At 39.8% G+C, this 20,882-nt stretch overlaps 1 protein-coding gene across 1 annotated transcript in view; it reads left to right on the top strand.

Annotated features, from left to right (window-relative positions):
• kmt2d (lysine (K)-specific methyltransferase 2D) overlaps window positions 1-20,882 on the top strand; it is a 211,852-nt gene that overhangs the window by 94,682 nt on the left and 96,288 nt on the right. The window contains exons 27-33 of the mRNA XM_069904938.1: window positions 9,244-9,381; window positions 11,727-11,915; window positions 13,640-13,751; window positions 14,490-14,740; window positions 15,058-15,131; window positions 17,018-17,068; window positions 17,236-19,179. Coding sequence (XP_069761039.1) covers window positions 9,244-9,381; window positions 11,727-11,915; window positions 13,640-13,751; window positions 14,490-14,740; window positions 15,058-15,131; window positions 17,018-17,068; window positions 17,236-19,179 — 2,759 coding nt within the window. The remainder of the gene's footprint in view (window positions 1-9,243; window positions 9,382-11,726; window positions 11,916-13,639; window positions 13,752-14,489; window positions 14,741-15,057; window positions 15,132-17,017; window positions 17,069-17,235; window positions 19,180-20,882) is intronic.

Genomic DNA, 20,882 nt, shown 5'->3' with positions numbered 1-20,882 from the left:
TTAGGCAATATATTCATTTTTATATAATTGACCCTTCCAATCAAAGTAATTGGAAGAGTTATCCATTTATTTAAATCATCCTCAATTTTCCAAAGCAAGAGAAGATAATTCAACTTGTATAAATTCTGTAAGTTATTATCTATTTTAATACCTAAATATTTTATCCCATTAACTGGTCACTTAAATTGAGAGTCTCTTTTAACATTGAAGTCTAAATTGGAATTTTTCGGGACTTTCTCGGGCTATAAAGTTATTGGGATAAAAGTGAAGTTATGCCATTTACGGGTGAGAATTATATGATCATGTTTAAAGAGAATCAAATTTTTCTTCTCACTTTTGCAGAAGAAAGATTCAAAGTAATGCATCCAAATAGTTTCAGATTTTTAAATCTTGTTAAGTCTTTAAACTGAGATTTAGTTTATTTTCCATATACAGTAAATCTCCTGGAATCTGGCACCTTTGGAGATTGTTAGATGCTTGAGACTTGCTCTTACAATGCTTAACAAATACACCTACATTAAGAATAAACAGTTTTAAAGACAAAAATAGTATACTGAACAAGCTTCACTTTCATGGATTGTACTTTATTTTCAGTCACATTCTTTGAAAACATTTAACCATTGCTGCATCTGCAAGTTCCTCTCCCTCCACAGAGCCACCCAAAAGACGAACAATAACATTATAGATACTGTAATTCCGATTCAGATTTATCGTCAGAGTACATACATGACATCACATACAGCCCCGGGATTCTTTTTCCTGTGGGCCAGGCAGAATTACCAAACAAATTGAGAGAACAAAACATCAATAATGTGCACAAGTAAGAATCCTTAAGTCCCTGATTGAGTTTGTCATTGAGGAGTCTGATGGTGGAGGGGTAGCAGCTGTTCCTGAACCTGGTGGAGCGAGTCTTATGACACCTATATCTCTTTCCTGATGGCAGCAGCGAGAACAGCGTGTGCTGGGTGGTGTGGATCTTTGATGATTGCTGCTGCTCTTCAACAGCAACGCTCCCCATAGATGTTCTCGATGGTGGGGGGGGGTTTTGCCTGTGAAATCCTGGGTTGTGTCCACTACTTTTTGCAGAGCTTTATTCACAGGGTTATTGGTGTCCCCATTCCAGACCATGATGCCAGTCAGCATTTTTCCACAACATATTTGTAGAAATTTTCCAGGATTTCTGATGTCATACCAAACCTCCACAAACTCTTAAGGAAGTAGAGGTGCTGACGTGCTTTCTTCATGGTGCCATTAGTATGTTGGTCCAGGAAAGATCCTGGAGATGGTGACTCTCAAGAACTTAAATTTGCTCACCCTCTTCACCTCTGATCCCCAATGATCACTGGATCGTACACCTCTGGTTTTCCCTTCCTGAAGTCAACAATCAACTCCTTGGTTTTGGTGATGTTGAGGGCGAGGTTGTTGTTGATGCACCATTTTTCAATCTCCCTCCTGTACGATGACTCATCGCCCCTTTTTATACAACCCACTACCGTGGTATTGTCAGCGAACTTGTAGGTGGTGGTGTTGTCGTACTGAACCACACAGTCATGAATGTATAGTGGGTAGAGCAAGGGGCTAAGAACACAGGCATGTGGTCCTCTGGTACTGATGGAGATTGTGGAGGAGGTGTTCTTAACAATCTTCATTGATTGTGGTCTTGAAGTGAGGAAATCCAGAATCCATTTACACAGTGGGGTGTTGAGTCCCAGGTCTTGGAGTTTACTGATCAACTGATGGTGTTGAATGCCGAACTGTAGTGGATAAAGGACATCCTGATGAATGCATCCTTGCTGTCCAGGTGTTTCAGGGCTTTGTGTCGAGTCAGTGAGATGGCATCTGATGTAGACATGTTGCTACGATAACCGAATTGGAACGGATCCATGTGGACACTCACAGGGGCTGATGTGCTTCAACAACAGCCTTTCAAAACACTTCATCACTGTTGATGTGAGTGCCACTGGTCAATAGTCATTTAGGCAGGTTACCACACTCTTCTTGGGCATCAGTTTGATTGATTCCCCTGCTCTGCCCCCATCAAGAATGCAGATAAAGCCTGTGACCTAGGCGACTCTTACAAAGCTGAGATAAGGAGGTACTTTAAGAGAGTCACCCCAACGGTGAGCGGCATCAGCCAGCTCTTTATCCTTGGCGACGCCATTGTTGTTTCACACGGCTTTATTCAAACAGCTACTATGAGCAAAGCTCGACCAAGGCTCTCTGCTGGCTGAATATTTGCTCTCATCTTCACCAAAGGCTTGTGTTACTTCAGAGAACACTTACTTTACAGTTTTAAACTTGCATTTTTTTACCTATTATTTTATTCTGTTTTATTTTTAATTTTTAAAAATTCCTTTCTTTTATTTTCTGCCAGTTGCTTGAATTATGGATACCAGGGGTTTTACTGTAATCCCTTATTGAGCTTGATTTTACAATCTCAATGATGTAAACATCAAATCTATTAGTAAAAAATGTTGACAGTGTGGTTAATAGTATTCCACAATGAAAACACGGAAACACAATTTAATTAATTCAGATTAAGCCAATCATTGCCACCCACACTGTTCATAATGTGCTTTAAACAGCACGTTTTAAGTTTCACTGAGCACTGTGAGACCCATGTGGTGTGTTTCCACCTCTTCTCTTGAATTATGATGGGGTGAATCTTTTATAAGATGTAACTGCCATGCCTGTGAATGTTGAAATAGTGCTGGAAAAAGTTAAGTGATAAGTTAACATTCTGTTGAGAGAATAATGTTTTGGGTCAATAACCCTGCTTGCTTGGAAGATGTGGTAGTATGATGGAGACTTGAGAGATATTTACAAACTGGAATTGGCGATATAAAAAGATGGTGGAAGCAGGTTAATAATTTTATAAAGGAAATCATGTAGATTTCAAAATGAAATATTTGTATGGCCAGGGGGAAGGGCACTGAGACAAGCTGAATATCTCTTTTGAAGAGTTGGTACAGGTTCAAGCAACACTTCTCTGTTGCCTATTGCAGGCCTCAGAACTGAAAAGGATTATAATGTACAATCTACAGATTGTAAGTGGATTTGTAAAAATCAGCTATCATTTTTAAACATCATTAATTTTTTTTTTAAAAACCTTTAACTTGGCACGTTTTTCACTTAGCCAGTTGACATTTTCCAATCAAAATAGTTATTTAACTTGTATAATTTATTAACTGTGTATGAAGATAAATAATTTGCAAAAAGCAATTAGAAAATCACCATCTTTTTATTAAGGAGGCAAAGCATTTTCCTGATGCATAATGTGCTCTGGAAATTTGTTTGCACCAAAATGCTGTCTCCAATCCACACTGATATTGAGGATGCACTCGTCACATAGATGTACAGGTTATCAGACTTTGTATTAATTGATATATTGAATGTGGACGTGGAAAAGATGTTTCCTCTTGTGTGAAAATTTTGAACTAGTCGTTGTTTAATAGTTTTGGTTTGTGAACCTTTGAAGCACTTTCTCAAAGGACAATGAAAGAGGCTTTGATCATTTTGAAAGCAGAGATGGATTCTTGACAATTAATATTTAGGATCAAAATATCTATCAGAACTGGGAAAATGAGTAAACAAGTTAAATTTGAAGAGAGGGAGGTGGGGAAAGGGTGCAGAGCATGCCTGCAAATGGTTAGGACAAAGGGATTATCTGTCATCAAGTGAGATCCCTGCAAGTTAACTGGTGCTGATGGAGCAAGAAAATCTGCTCCAATGTTACAGCTGGACCGACAACAGAATCCAGCAATTCTATTACAAAAAGAGAAAGTGAGTGACCTCACATTGTACAATTTGATATAGAGTCTAGAAGGAAGCAATGTGTCCAGATGGAAGATGAGGAGCTGCTGCTCAAGGATATATTGTGCCTTGTTCTAATAGTCCAGGAGGCCAAAGATGGGTCAGTTGGTGTAGAAAGAGAAGACGAGTTTAAATGAAGCTTCCTGAAATGGCTGACTCTTGTGACTGGTTATTTCATTTTAAATTCACAGTTTGACTTCAAGCATATTTGAATTTTTCCAGTTGCCTAATGTTTGTGGCTGGCAGAAAGCTCAATGTACCGCTTTCTCACATACTCTCTAGTGTCTTTCGACTTTGCTGAAATATTGCATGTGCCTATGGATAGATGGGGCATAATGATATGTCTGAACTGCTGTTGAAAATTAACAAGCTAATTGCATTTATTATCTTTACTGAAATGTATGACTCTTGAACACTAGTTTGAGGGCAGTAGTTGAAAAAGTAAAGGTATGTTGGTTTTTTTAAATATTGCATATTAATAATTGCCTTCTGCAGTCTTTTCTTACTTTAAAATCATATTCTTTAGAAACACAAGTTTGATACATTTCTCTTTTCTTCTCTTAAAATATGTAGATTGATTACTCTTGACTCTTTCCAGGATGAGCATTCCCTGAATTGAGATTTTGCCACCATTATTGTCATCCATCTTTGTAGCAATTTGAGTGTAGAGGTTGGACTATGTTCATATTGCAGCTTGGATATTCACTTCTGGGCTTTGTAAATGTACTCTTAGCTGGTGATTTGACTGCATGTGTCAGACTAGAACCTATTTGCATATGTCCATTTATTGTTTCATTTCTGAGTTTATTAGTCAATTTGCAATAAGAATTGGTTCTCTATGCTGATCACAAGAGTTAATCTGAGAATGTAACTTTTCTGGCTAATGTGCGGATATCAGTAGAGATTCTGGAATAATCCATGATACTTGGATGTTTGCAATTATACTTGTTTGGTTTAGGCCATGCACAGTGATTGGGCTGTGTCATCATACAGGGATGGTTGTGGACTCTTTTGGTTAGAAAGAGTAAATGGCTTTTTCTTGCTACTGTTCATTTTTACTCTTTTGTTTTTATTGTACTTTTGGGTTTTTAGGTTTCGATCTCAGTCCTTTCCACGCAGACAGCTCCCTCTCTCCCTTTGGTAAGCAGTCAGACCCTCTCGCCACTATTTGCGTGTTCACGTGTTAACATCAGTAGTTTGTACCTGGGTGCTTGTATGTCTGCTTGCATTTTCATAGAGGATATTCACGTGACATTACCAGTCTATTCAGCAAGTTGCTGGTCAAGTGCTTAAAAAACATTTTTTTTTAGCGATTTGTGACCGTAATTTTTTTTTTGTTTGCTTTCCTGCCTTAAATCTTCTGAAATTTTGTCTGTAAAATGCATGTCAAAATTGGTTTGCATTCACAAAATATCTCAGAAGTAACAATTGTGATTATAGATTGTCCTGCGTCCTAGTTTATACTTAATCAAGTATTTTTATTGTTGTGAAGATGGAGTGAATTGAATGTAAAACACTGTTTTGAGGTATGGGAGTCTTGGCAATTATTGGTAGACTGTAAAACGTAAACCGTAAAAACACAAGGCTGGAGAAACTCAGCAGGTCAAACAGTGCACTTTATGTAGCAAAGATACAGATACAGAACTGTTTCAGATTTGAGCCCCACTCAGCATATCCTGTCACTGATTATTGGTGCAAATTTCATTCATTGTATTAAATGTCCAGGTTGACAACAATGAATTTTGTTTGCACCGTCCTACTTTATTGATAAGCTGATTTGGCAGTGAATTGAAAGTTTTCCCAGCCTCTTCCTGTTGTGATGGCTCTTGGTTTCCAGGTTGATGATCATATCATGGTTCCTGTGCTGAATTTGCCGGTTCAAATGGGTTGCACTTGTGATGCTCCCTTCTTCCAGCAATAAACCCTACCACTAGTGGAAAGTGTGAATTTTGGAGGGGAGGGGGGAGTAGACTCAGTTATCATATTAATGGCCTGCCTGTAGAATTTGACCACTCAGAATGAATTAGTGCCAAGTTGTCCGCACCCTCGTGACCATTTCGAGGGAAGTGTCAAGTACATTCAGCACAGGAGGGCCGAGAGGTGTTTTGAGTAATCAGAATATGATTGATTATTAATATGAAATGAAGGGTGTTTATTTTGTATCCAGCCCAATCCATGTACAAGCAGTTAAGTAGATTGTTGGTTAGTTCCATTTTATTTTTCGATTTGTCTGGCAGAGAGTTGAACAATAGTTACATCAATTTCAATCTCTGTTAATGATAATATTGATGGCCTTTGTGTGTTGGCTGTTGTCCTGTGCATGGCCTCTAAAGACATGGTGGCACAATGACTATCTTATTTTCTCAATCATTTATTCGTTGGAAGGTCACTTTTTGCTGGATTTTTTAATGCATTCTTTTCCATTAGAATAGCTTGCAAAGCCTTTTGTAATTCAGCTGAAGCCCAACTGGGGTAGTAATAAAGAATTGGGTAAACCTTTTCTGGAAATGAGAATTAGTCAGTAACCAAACCAAAGTATTGAAAAGGAAGCACTTGCGTAAGGAATTGGGCTCGTTGATCTATCACTGAGATTTTTTTTTCAAAGCCAAATTTTACCAAGTATTGGTTCGTGTAATAATATGACAGGCTTGGGTTGATCTGGGCAACCATTTGATTTGGGTCTGGTCAATTTAATTGGAAACAGCTCATGAGCAAAGTGATTGGCTTGCTGTATCGTGTGAAGCAATGTGATGATGGCTGGCTACGATCCTGAGGTTTGATCTGGAGGGTGTGTGAAGAACAAAAGATTCAAATCCGGGCCGGGGGTGGGGGGGGGGGGGGGGTGTGGGAGGAAAAGAGGAGTGGGTGGTGGTGAGAAAGAATCAACAAACTGTTCCAAGGTTTTAAGGTGGCTATTTGTTCCCTTGTTTTTGATGCCTGACTTACCATTGTACCTCAAGTTTACTACTTTCGTTCACACACTTTTCCCTTGGGTGGCCTTCCAGATTGCTTCCAGTTTTGAATCCAGAGCCACATATAGTTTTTTTCCACTGCAACGAATTAAATTTGATCCTCTGATGAGAATAATAATGGCAGACTTGAATCTACTTTAAAATGATAACCAAAGGTGGCTTGGTCTTAAAATTGATCCTAATTTATTACTCCCCACAGGAAGTTGCTGAGCAGTGATAGTGATATTTTACAATTTTGATCCTATTTCAGAAATTAGTATTTAAACATGCATGCAGAGCACACATTTCAAATAATGTCACAATCTGGGATTGAGTGCCATAGGCATGGTAAAATATATTTGTCTGCCTTAATTCAGAATGTCTGTTTAATTCAAAGTGTTGAGATGTAACAATGGCACTCATAGAATTTGGGAAATGAATTCTTCTTGATCTGTATGCATCTCTTGTTCCACTCCAGGAGCATCATAAAAAAAATTCCAAGGTATCCATGCTGACCAAAAACAAAGCTTGTGCAGACTAATTCTATTTCTAGCTCTTGGACTGTAACTGTGTTTATAGGCTGCAATACAAACGCTTATCCAAGTACTTTTTAAATGCAGTTAAATATTTCTGCTGGCACCAACTTTTCAGATGTTCCATACCTTCTCGGGCTGTCAGTTAAAATTTTTCCTGATGTGGTTCTTTCACCAACGACTTAAATTTGTGACCCAAGGTCTACCTTAATCTGTCTGTGGAGGTGCATCATAATTTTATACACCCTAATTAAATCTCCCCTTTTACCTCATCTGTTGCAAAGAAAGCAATCTCTTCTTGCAACTGAACCTCTCATTCAGCACTGGCAAAATCCTTTTGGTTCTCCTCCTGAACCAATGCTGGTACTGGCAAACCTTCCTTGCAATTCCAGTCTGTTGCACAAACTGTGATGACTTGTATAATTCAAGTCCATCATTCCTTTCCTTGTGTTCTTTATTTCAGCAAGTCATCAAAAGTATCTTGTGTGCTTTCTTAATCACCAATTCTATCATGCTGCATTCCAAGGTTCCAGTTCCCTCCACATCTCTGTATTTTTACCAATTATTGTTCACTCTCCTTGCCCTCTCGAAATATGTTGCATCACACTTCTCTCGATTGAGTTGTGTTTGATGCTTCAGTCGTGTTTGTTGCAGTCACTGCCAAATACTACACTCTACCCTTATGATTACTTTTAGTTGATTCGCCTGGATCATTGAGAAGTTGAAAATCATAGCAATGTTAGCTTTACCAGTTTGAGTATTTCTAAAATTTAATTCAGATTTTTTTTGAGAGCCAGAAAGCCTTTGGCTTCATAACCATTTAGAAATTAGGGCTTTTTTTTCTTGAAATCAAAATTCTGTGTGTATTAATTTACGATATTGAAGTCTCACAAAAATTAGGAAAGTTACTTCAAAGCAAATTTTTAGTTTTATGTTTTAACTTTTACAGGATTTAAAAACTTTTTGACACTGGATGCAAATGTCAATGATAACAATTCCAGGAATAAAGGCACCAAAAACACACTAGGTCACCCATTTCTCAACCTTTTTTTGGCTGTGACCCCCCCCCCCCCCTCAGAACTCTGCTCAAAGTTTATGGGCCCACTTCCCTGTGAAGCTGTCAAGTTTAGTTGGTTTCTTCCCTACTTCTCTCCTACCGACTACATAAAAAAACAAATGTATTTGATGATTTCAGTCTGAGCACCCCCCCCCCCCCCCCCCCAACTGAGCATGGCTGCACTAGGTTACTGGTTAGGATAACTGTTAGATGTTGACTTTACCATCTGAGCCACTGAGAGAGCTTTAGTTCACTTCTTAGAAGGACCCTCTAAGTTGCAATGAGTGGTCATTTTTGAGACACACAAGAAATTGTGGATGTTGGAATTTGGAAAAGGGATGATGAGGGTTCTGACGCGAAGTGTTGACCATTCTTTTTTTTTCTCCCACTGATGCTGCTTGACCTGCTGAGTTGCACCAGCAGATTGCTTTTTTGCTCTAATCGTTTTTGTGTCTTATGACCAGAGTTCAAGGGTTGCAGATGCTTTTCCAGAAGTAAAAATGTCATTAAATTTCAGTGGTGTATCTCGCAAGAAGCAATGTTTGTTGTAATGTACATGTAGTTTGTTTCCACAACCATAAATAAAGTGTCTCGCTGTGTTGTGCTCTGCCTCATATTTTGAATGGATAAACAAGTCTAAGACTGAAACCTACTGTTACTTTGTTGGGGATGTTAACAGTATCAGTTGTGTCCTATTTTGGAGTTTATATTTGGCAGTTTTTGACATTTGGGGGAAAAAGATGTCTATACAGTATTGAACTTTATATTTAATGAAATTATTTACATTTTTCCATTTCTCCTTTTCATGTTATTGAAATTAACTCCATTTTGTCTACATATCTGCTAAAAGCTCTGTTTAGTAACTTACCATGTTGCTCCTTTTTTAAAGCTGGGATTGACGTCTCATCCATTACGGATGAGCTTTCATCCAGTCATCTTGATGAGAACTCCAAGCGAAATCAAGCTTTTAATGATGTTCCAGTGGAAGGTGCCCTCAGCTCAGATCTTGACAAGATTGTAACAGAGGGTAGGTGCATTTGTTTGAAACAGATCCGAGTAGAGGGTGGAAATGCGTTTGTGAGCTGTGGTTCACAAGTTGAAGTGTTACAGTCTAATGTTTTGTCTAAATTTTAATCTTTGCCAGATAACCTTTTAGAACACTGATGATGTATGTGTGAGGTAAAGAATTAAAATGACAAGTCACCTGAAGTTCGAGTTTCAAACTTACAGATGTACTTAGTTGTTTCCTGACCTCCCTTCTCTCCTTTTCTCCCCTGTAAAACTTTCACTTGTTTTCTTTAGCATGGCCCCAAGACCTATCTGATCATTTCTTGCATGGAGCTAACTTACTCATTCAGAACTAAGCCTGAACTTCAGATGAAATTAACTTTGCCATATCTCAGCTAAAACCACTCATTGCTTCAGGGTGATTCTGAAGAGCAAGTTAATAACCTTTAACTTATTTCTCCACCAACAAAGGCTTTTTTAAAATTTTCCACCCATCTCTTTCCCTCACCCCCACACCTTTAGCGAAGCAGACTGGATGGGCTGAATTGCCTGCTTCTGCTCCAATATCTCGTGGCCTTGTGCTTTACCCTCAGCTTCAACAAGCTGAAGAGATAGACGTATCTTCATTGAGGCCTTTTCCTTCCCCTTTCCCACAGATCCCTATACCTGTGTTTATCTCAAGGTTCTATTTCCATCATAATTGATGGTCTCCTTTCTTTTAGTGGGTAATTATAATTGAATGTAATTGTGGTTTAAAAAATTTTTAATGAAGTATTAAAAAAGGGTTCTATTTCTGTATGCCTTTTGCCCTCTCCAGATCATTGTCCATGAAGTCCCACCTCCTCCTTGTTCTCGCTAAATTGCTTATTATTCAAAACTTGTGTACTAGCTCTGAGGTTTTGCTTCCCTTCATCTTTCATTTTAAAAATAAAATTATCCTACTATTAACTTCTCTGTGCAAACTATGTTTCAAATTCAATCCCCTTATGTCTTTAAAGATGGTATTACCTCTCAAATTATTTTATCCGCATTTAACATTCTGGCCTTGGAATAGCATGAAAACAACCCTAACTGAAGTTGTTAATGGCCCTAATGCATTAATCATTTCACTTTCTCATCAGTCTTATTGAAAGTTTAAAGTTAGATGAGTTGTGCTTTCTTCCAGGTAGGTGTAAAAAGGACCAAAGTTGATGCCTTTGGCTCCAGACTCAGGCTATTAAGCATTCTTATAAAAATTCAGTTTTCCTCTCCAAACTTGTTCTCTGCCTCAACCAGACTGCATTTTGCTTCAATTCACATTTTGGTCTAAAACCAAACTATTTATTCTGTTCTCCTCCACAAATGTAGTTTACTTCCATCTCAATCACCTCACTTGACTTGTCCCTGTTCTTTGAATCCCTTCATCAACATCAGGGACACCACTCACCGCCTCCATCTCAAGATGGAGATTCCTTCATTATTGTCATGTAAAATTACACGAAATTCCCTTCTCCCTGCTGTAAGGCAGACAAAGAGTAGCTATTAGTGTTACCTGGCGTCCTTTATAGTATGTGAGGAAGAGAAGCAAAACAGAGCCCCTTCAGAGTCACTGGGCATCCATGGCTTCACCTCTCGCGCTCCCGCAGCCTCTACAGCTGCACAGTCTCCTGTTCAAACCATTGGCCTGAGCTCCAGATCCATATCTCTGACACAGTCAGGAAGCCATCAGTGCCCGAGGCCCTTTGTGAGCTCTTCTTGCCCTCCAGCAGCCCGTGTGGGTCCCCTGACCGCAAATTGCCCAGAGTCTGGGTGGGTCCTTCAGCTGCAGAGCCCCTCTCTGGTCTGCTACAGTGATCACCATTCTTTAGAGTTGTCTCCATTGCATCTCCTTCTCAGCGGTGGTATTCTGGTGCCCTGTGCCAGTCCACTACTTCCATCGGTACATCAGTGACTGCATTGGCACTACCTCCTGACAATTGTATGAAGTGCCTTGGAATGTCTTTCTGTGCCAAATGCAGTTTTGCTCTTGTAATTAAACTGACCAATCTAATTTTCAAAGTTAATTCATTCCCTTTCTCTCTCCTCCCCCCCCCCCCCCCCAATTCCAATCTTTCACAAAGTTACTGACTGTTGGTGCTGTGTTCCAATATTTCTTTGTAGAGGGGCAATTTAGCATTGTTTTGCATTTGCTGATCATCCAAAGGCAGATGATGAATGACCATTTGATTCTTAAAAGGAGGCATTGGATCCACCAGGATTTGGTGTATTTAATTACAATTTTTAATTTGATTAAGCCAATAGCTTGTTGATGTTTTGAATCTGTTTAATAATTTGATTCAGTAGCTTCATTGTTACATCTCCAGAGTAAATTCTTTCTTCATTCAGAACTGGCGCAAATGGAGAGTAAAGACGTTCAGCAGCTCTTCACTGATGTTCTGGGATCACAGGGAAATCATCCACTTCCAGAGTCAACACTGAGTAGTGTCAAAACAGTTTCCGAAAGCCACCTTCTCACTTCCCATGGGTTAGGAGAACTCATCAGACCTTCATTAAGCCAGCAATCTCTTCTTCTTGGTAAAGGGAATACATACTTTTCATTTAATTAAGTTTTTGCTAGCACGCGTCAGCTGTATTAGTCCACTCGATAGACTACTTGGCTGGAGCGTGAATCATACTGGATTGAGCATCAGTCTTTTTTAAATTCTCTTGCACACTACTTGATTCATTCCAATTCATCTCCAATTCATTTCAACTATGCAAAGCCCAGACTCTTTGTTATCTCATCCTTTCCCTTGTGATGCTCTACAAGCATGTGTTTAACTGTTCTGCCCAGAATTCTTGTAATCTGTCTTGCCTCCAATTGTTAAACCTGCAGTTAAACCTGCAGCTGGTGTGTGAGTGCTAAATGTGGCTGAATTTGAGCAGAAAACTGGAGTTTGGGGAAGAATTTTTGATGGTGAATATAGATAGCTCTGAGAGAGAAAATAGGTCTGTTCCTTTACCTGGCTGTTTGCTCACTTGCTGCGCTGTGCACTTGGTGGTTGTTCTGTGTCCCCAAGCATATACTGTTCACTCTGAATGTTTTCTTATCAGCCCAAGATTTGAAAGAGGAGAGAGAGCAAGAGACTTGGAGATGGTTAAAAGAATTCCTTAAGTTTAAAGATTTGAACAGTTTTGAGGTACCATGAAGCAAAAAGCTTGTATTTGGCCTTAAGAATATTGATCACTTAGCTAAGATAGTTCCGGTGGTTTTTATTTTATCTCTAAAATTAGATATCTTTATTGTTAAAAATGTTATTTGCATGAGATGTGAGCACAATTAAGTATTCTCTTCTATCTTTGGACTCTTGCTTGAACCCCATTGAAAATTATCTGTAGCAAGTGAAGAGCAGCACGCACCATTAGATTACTCTGCCCTTCATTCCCCTGCTTATTTGCTATTCTGAGACTTGTACTCTAGAGCACCACTGATTTCAGACATGTAACCATGCTTGCTGCACCCTGCTGCCCCTATTGGAACTCTTTCCCAATTGCACACGAGCTCCAGTTCTCTTTTGATTCTCTCCTGTGGCTGTTTATAACCTAAAAGCAACATCAGATCCATCCTCTTTATTCACATGCTCTCCCACAAAAACTGAAATTTATTTCCCTATTAAGTTTTTTCTGGAGTTGGCCACATCCAAAATGTTTCCTTGGCGCGATTCCCATTACCATTTGTACCCAATGCTCCCATGTGTCATACCCCACTCTCTGAATATTGTCTTCACTGATGATTATGCATGAGGTTGGCAATGTCTGATAGGCTACGTGGAGAGAGAAAAAAAATTAAATAGCATTAAGTATTCAGGGATTAATTCCTTGAAGCATTTAGCACGATTAAAAGGGATGAAAGCATTAGAAATGCAACCTTAAATATGTGGCCGCCTCAGAGAAAACCAAGTGATAGGTTATTATGTTGTTACTGAGTTATTAAGAGATCAGACAGGCATGGGTAATGAGCTTTGAAAATGAAGTTGATGGGATGATTTGATTGAACTGTTTAAAAATGAAGTGCAAATGGGTAAGAATTCCTGGTAGTATAGAAATCTGGAACAATCTGGCACAATTCGGACAGAGTGAAAATGTGAAATTAATTGAAGGAGACGATTGGCAGTCATGGCTAACGAAAGTTTCTAATCGGTTTGAATTCACGTTTTCTCTTATTCACTAAAATGGTGGGTAATACAAACTGCATTTTATTCAAGACATTTGTTGGAATTCTGACACTTATTGGAATTTGATTTTCCTTATGTTCACAGGAGGGCCAGTTGCTGTTGGACATCTTGCTCTTGGTGGTTCTCTGACGCAAGCTTCATGTGCAGCAGGAGAGTCTTTTCCCAATATCTGTCAGTCACCATTTCTTGAAAGTAGGTAAGTGCTTTATGATTTTCTTTGTGGACTAATTACAATAATTTAACATCAGAAAATGTTGGAAACTCCCTGGTTTGGAATCTGTCATCAGTGAATTGGCTTGCTACTCATCTTCCTTTATCTTGGAACCATGTTGCTCCAGAAAGGCTCTTTAGGACGGCATAGTTAGAGTAGCGGTTAGTGCATCGCTGTTCTAGTGCCCAGGACTGGGGTTCGAATCCAGTGCTGTCTGTAAGGAGTTTGTACATTCTCCCCGTGTCTGCATGGAATTCCTCTGGGTGCTCCAGTTTCCTCCCACTATTCAAAAAAAAAAGTACCACCAGGGGTTGTAGGTAAATTGGGATATTTGGGTAGCATGGTCTTGTGGGCCAAATGGGCCTGTTACTATGCTATATGACTAAATTTTTAAAAAAATCTGAGAGGTTAGTGGCTAATCAGTGTTCTTTTAACATTAACATGTGCTGAGTTGTACCAGGATCTCCGTGTGAATAGCAAGATGAAAATCAGAACTAAAAACAGAATTGATTTTTTAAAAAATCTTCTTTGCCACCTGAAAGATGTAGAATATCCCATCTTGCAGTTGTTTCATGCGATAAAGCTGCAGAGCTACAGCTGTGTCGACACGCAGAAAGTATTCTTCAACCTCTTAACTCCTGTCATTCCCAGTTCCTTTTACAGACGATTCTGGACAGATTGAGGGTATGTTACATCAATAACATTTTTGATTGATGTACGCAGGGAAAGGAGTAACCCTTTCAGCCCAGATAGTGGAGAGCAGCAGAGCCCATGGACAACTCCAGCAACACCAGCAACCCCAACCACTCCAACTACTCCCACCACTCCTACGGAGGGAGAAGGGGATGGGCTATCTTATAACCAGCGAAGTATTTTGAGATGGGAAAAAGATGAAGCTTTGGGAGAATTATCAACCATATCACCCGTTCTCTACGCAAATATCAACTTTCCTAATTTGCGACAGGATTACCCAGGTATGCTATCTCCTATTTTCAGTGTTTAAAATGAATTGGAAAAAAAAACATTTTGGACGGAAGGACCTTCATCAAATGTTTTGACAAATCGTCTACCACTGCAAATGTTGTGTCTGTTTCTCTTTTCACAGATGCTGCCTGACCTGCTGAGTGTTTCCAACATAATTTTATTTCATGTTTCCAGCATTTACAGTTTTTATATTTTCATTTTAAGATTAGTAAATGATCAAGACTCGCAATGTAGTTTCAGCTGTATTTATGAAAAAACTTAATTTTTTTTTGTTTCTTGATTTTAATTTTGTACATACTTTCTTCAGACTGGGCAAGTCGTTGTAAACAGATCACTAAGATTTGGAGGAAAGTCCCAGCAGTTGATAAAGCACCATTTCTGGTGAGTATTCATCTCCTTTCGGCACATATCTTGAGATCTCATCCGAGTAAAGATTGTTGGTACAAACATGCAGAAACTTGAACATGGCAATGTTGGGAAATTTGTAGTTTTTCCATTAAATCGTTTTGTGGTTTCATCCAGACCTATTCATATGTTTGGGTCTGGAGTAGATTTTATGTTCACTGATACATTTACCAAAATGCATTTTGATCTGGTGCTCTCAACAGGGACTTGTATGTAAATCATAAACAAATTAATGGTTTGACAAATACAGGAGCCTTGTGTTTCACTCAATAGGAATTTACATTGTGCCAAATTCACACGCATTAAAGTTGCACACCTGACAATTGGTGAAAGGTATACTTTACTCGTATTTTAATCACAGTGTACCACTACTCTCGCCTAGTACAGTATACTGCCTGTTAAGATGGTGATCAGTCTCAGTCAGACTTGTGGCTTGCCTGAATTCTCTGATTGCCAGACTTGGGGTCTCTCCAAGTGAGTGTTATGAGAGTCTCTCTGTGATCCAAATTTCTTGTATTTTTGCAGGGTTTAGTGAGGAGTTGAAGACTGCTTCAAAAACCCGTCCCCACATGTTCTGTCTCTCCAATCAGCCGGTACCTTATCAGGGCACAGATTACAAGTGCAGGGAGGTTTTGGTGCAATGTTACCAAACATTGGCTGGGCCACAGCTGGAGTACTGTGTGCAGTTCTGGTCACCATACTATATGAAGGATGCATTTGGACTGGGGAAGATGCAGAGGAGATTCACCAGGATGTTGCCTGGGATGGAGTATTTCATTTGTGAAGAGAGATGAAATCAATGGGCTTGTTTTCTTTGGAGCAAAGGAGGATGATTGGTGGTCAATGTCATGAGAGACATAGATAGACTTGGTGATCAGAAACTTCCTCGTGGCAAAGGTGTTTTAAGATTAGACAGCATAGATTTAATTGAGGAGTAAAAGGTTGAGGGGGATCTGAAGAGATTTTTTTTTAACCTGGGTGCAAATTGGAACACTAGGAACATAGGAAGTAGGAACAGGAGTAGGCCAAAAATGGCCCATCGAGCCTGCTCCGCCATTCAATACGATCATGGCTGATCTAATTTATGACCTAACTTCACCTACCTGCCTTCTCCCAATATCCCCTAATTCCTCTGGAATTGACTGAGGAACTAATGGAAGCAACAACTCACATAATTTAGGGAATAGTTTGAATGAGCACTTGATTCACCAAGGCACAGTGAGGGCTGATAAATCGAATTGGTGTCGAGAGGGAGTGTGCTTTATCTATGATTTATAATCTTTGGCTCGACGATTATCCATTTTGAGTCCACCCCATTTTGTCCATCTTTGTCGTGTTGCAGCTAGATAAACTACTGCAAAGTATCACCTCCGTTTTCCACTGCACCATTTTGGTAGCATCCTTGTTATCGGTACTGAGCCAATCAAAGGAGTGGGGAATTGATTGCTTCTGACAGTTATATAAAGATCTCATTCCCCATGTGAATCTAATGAGCTAGTCTCATAACTTGATTATTTTGCTTAACCCAGGTATCATTATCCCCTCATTACCATGGTAGCAAGCCAACTCTTCAGCCTGTCATTTTTCCAACTTGTACGATGCTATTGAAAATGTCTTAGAGGGGTGTCTCTTGTTTTTATCTCAGGACAAGATGGCCATTTCCCAATGAATTAAACGTCTGAAACATTGGGCTTTGGAAATTTTGCTATCATCATGCTTAGTTTTTGAAACCATATGCACTGCACAAATCAGAATTCCAGGAACAACAGGATATCTTTTCCACACAGATTTTTATTCCCTGATAAATAGTCTTCTGATCCTCAAAATATTATTTTGTGTTTAATTCTGAATCTGCTTTTCAGCAAAAGGCCAAAGACAACAGGGCAGCTCAGCGCATCAACAAAGCACAGAAGGTAAATAAACTTGGCTTTATTGAAATTGCCTAACTTGCGATCTTGGGCTTTTCCCGGAAAGTTTCCTTTTCATTTGACAGTCCACGATATTCCCGATGTGTGTGCTCTCCCCTTTTTTCCTTCCCCATTTAACATAAAATCTGTTCTGTTCTTCATTGTTTTCACAGCAGGTTGACATGCAAGGTAACAAGCAGCTGAAAATTGAGAGACAAGAAGCAAAGCAGGATCGTAAACCGCCCCGTCCGCATCCACATACTCTGACTCAGAGTCCGACAGTGACAAATCTCACTCCAGCAACGTTAATTGTGGGGAGTTCTGGTTCCCCAGCAGAAATGAGGATTGAAGGTTTAGGCCAGAATGCTTCATTGCATGGTAATAAATCATTTGCTACCTCGACGAATGAATTTGTCAAACTGCAAACAACAAGCCCATCCCCAAAAGACTCCAGCAATGACATGTTCCCAAAACTGCATATGCAGTCTCCAACTGGAGTTGTAGCTCAAGATCCTTTTGGGCATTCACTTACACCGTGTCCTCAGGAATCCAGTGTTCAGTCTTCCAATAATCCAAGTCAAGCAGCGGCATGGAACAACTCTCACCACCAATCAGGTGTACCTCGCCCCATTGTTCCAGGGCGACCTCAGCTGCTTGCCTCTTCGGAGCTACATTCTACCACGCCAGGGATGTCACATCAGCATCCTCTCACCCCAGACTCATTCCTCCGAGCCAGAGCGCTTGGTGAATCACATGATAACCATATAGTTGATCAGCCTTTAGGAAGTCCAGGGTTTCGATCATCACAGTCAACAGACAGTTACACAAAACCACTTGAAACTTTAATGCTGCCATCGCCAACTGGAGACCAATTAAGACGCCTACCAGATACAGAAATTGGAGCCCAGCATCCAAAAACTGAACAGTTTACAGGTGTTATGAGACAAGATTTAAGTACAAATTCCTTAGCTTCGCTATACAGAGCTGCAATGTTGGATCCAAACATGAATGTGCGGTCACTTTCAGATGGGCGGGATCGAGATATCTTCAAAGCACCCTTAACACCCAGATCATCATATGTGGACCAAACATCTACAGTACCTATTCAGCGTTCTCAGGAACTACATCCTCAATCTCAAGGTGTTTCACCACAGAATCAGACTGATTTGTACCGCCAGTCTCCTTCCACATCATTTTCTGATCCATATCATCAATCTTCCTTGACACCACGACCATCTTCTAGTGAGAGTTGCTCTCCATTGCCTCCTAAAACACTCCCTGCTGATTCTCTCTCCAGGGTCCCAATGAGTCCGCAATCGCAATGCAGTTCACCGTTGACACCCAGGCCACATTCCAATGAAGCATTTCCTCAGTCTCCCATAGCATCCAGATTCCAATCACCAGACCCTTATTCAAGGCCACCTTCAAGAGATCCTTATGCTCAGCTTCATAAACCACAGAGATCTCAAATGGTTGATGCTGGTTTTAAATCCTCACCAGTGGCTCATGGGCAACCAAGTAGTGCTATTCAGCATTCAACAATGTTTTCTCAGCACAGCGACCCACATCCAAAAGCAGCTTTTGTAATGCAGCCCCAGTCTCCAAGGTCTCACACTTTTGAGCCATGTGCCAAGACATTTGCCAGTGGACAACCACAAAATCAATTTCCTTTCACTTCATCGCCAGGGGACTTGGTTAAAGAATCCCATCCTCAGCTGTCAGTGTCTCAGATGCCGCGAACAAATAATTTTCCACCAAGTCATCTAATGGGAAATCAACTAAATGTAACTGATGGTCATTGCTCTCAACTCAACACCAGTAATCAATCAGGACCTCCAGATGCAGCATCTGTGACAAGAGATGAAGGTTTCACCAATATGCCTATAAGGCCATCCTTGATGAAACAAGATGCACTACCTTTACAGCAAGATTGCCCATATCAGGCTTCTTCTAACAATCGATCAGTGAGTGATTCATCTCCATCAGAGAGAAGCAGTGAGAGTTCTACCCAGGTCCACGCTCCAGCATCTCCCAGCAGAGACTTGCACGAGCATCCATTCAGCAGGGGATCACAAACTGGAAGTCTGAGTCAGACGGAGCTAGAGAAACAGAGACAGGTAATGAATGATGTGTGGCATCGAAGTAAGTTTGTGGTGTCTGTATTTACTTCCCATGTCATTTTATATGTTAACTGATGTTCTCCCAAATAGACTACTGGGAAGCATGAAATTTGTGGTATTCAAGGGCTACTCAGTGTGGCACACTGGGTAGCATATTGCATTGCCAGTCGTAGAGATTTGCTTCACCATCTGAGTGGATGTAAGAAAAAGCAGAGAGTAGTCGTGGACGGAAAGGATTCTGCATGGATGTCAATGACTAGAGGAGTTCTGGAGGGATCTTTTCTGGGATCCCTGCTCTTTGTGACTTTTATAATTGACCTAGATGAAGATGTGGAAGGATGGGTCAGTAAGTTTGTGGATGATATGAAAGTTGGAGGAGTTGAGGATGGAGCTGAAGGTTGTAGGTTACAAAAGGATGCAGAGTTGGGCAGAAAAGTGGCAGATGGAGTTCAATCTGGTTAAGTGTGAGATGATGCATTTTTTAAGGTCAACCTAGCAGGATGAGTACAGGGTTAGTGGTCAAATACTCAAGAGTGCGGATGAACAGAGGGACCTTGGGGTCCAAATCCATACATCTCTTTTTCCTTGATGCCAATACCGTTCTTTTAGCTTGCTCTGTTTTAAGCTGCCAAGCCAGTATTTTGTGCGTTTTTTTTTCTCCTAGCTCGTAATACTTCTGCTTTATTTTCATTATGTTCTTCTCCATCTCATTCGTTTGTAGTGTTTCGTATTTTATTTTTTTGTCTGCCAATTCTCTTCTTTTTGTTGTATCTTCCCTTGTTGCTAGTTCTTTTTCTGTACTTACTATTTCCCTTTCCAGCTGTTCTATTTCCCGATTGTAGTCCTCTTTCATCTTAGTTACATAACTTATTATCTGCCCTCTGATGAAGGCTTTCATTGTATCCCATAATATAAATTTGTCTTTCACTGATTCCATATTTATTTCAAAGTACATTTTAATTTGGCGCTCAATAAATTCTCTAAAATCCTGTCTTTTAAGTAGCATGGAGTTTAACCTCCATCTATATGTTCTTGGTGGGATGTCCTCCAGTTCTATTGCTAATAACAGGGGTGAGTGATCAGATAACAATCTAACTTTATATTCCATTTTCCTAACCCTCCCTTGGATATGGGCTGACAACAGGAACAGGTCAATCTTTGAGTATGTTTTATGTCTACTCGAATAATATGAGTATCCCTTCTCCTTTGGGTGTTGTCTCCTCCATAGATCCAAAAGTTGCATTTCCTGCATTGATTTAACCATAAATTTGGCTACTTTGTTCTTTCTGCTAGTCTTTTGTCCAGTTTTGTCCATCTTTGAGTCCAAATTAAGTTTAAAGTCCCCTCCTATCAGTATATTCCCCTGCGTATCTGCAATCTTCAAAACGATATCTTGCATAAACTTTTGATCCTCTTCATTAGGTGACCAAATTCCAGAGTTCTGAATATATCTGACATTTTAAAAATTACGTATCTCCCTGCTGGATCTATTATTTCCTCCTCTATTTTGATTGGTACATTTTTATTGATTAATATAGCTACACCTCTGGCTTTTGAGTTATATGATGCTGCCGTTACGTGCCCTACCCAGTCTCTCCTTAATTTCTTGTGTTCCACTTCAGTTAGATGTGTTTCCTGCACGAATGCTATATCAATTTTTTCTTTCTTCAGTAAATTTAACAGCCTCTTCCTTTTGATTT

Source organism: Narcine bancroftii, chromosome 12, assembly GCF_036971445.1.
Source record: "Narcine bancroftii isolate sNarBan1 chromosome 12, sNarBan1.hap1, whole genome shotgun sequence".
Classification (NCBI taxonomy): domain Eukaryota; kingdom Metazoa; phylum Chordata; class Chondrichthyes; order Torpediniformes; family Narcinidae; genus Narcine; species Narcine bancroftii.
The sequence above is the reverse complement of the archived record's forward strand: the minus strand, read 5'-3'. Positions and strand labels throughout refer to the sequence as shown.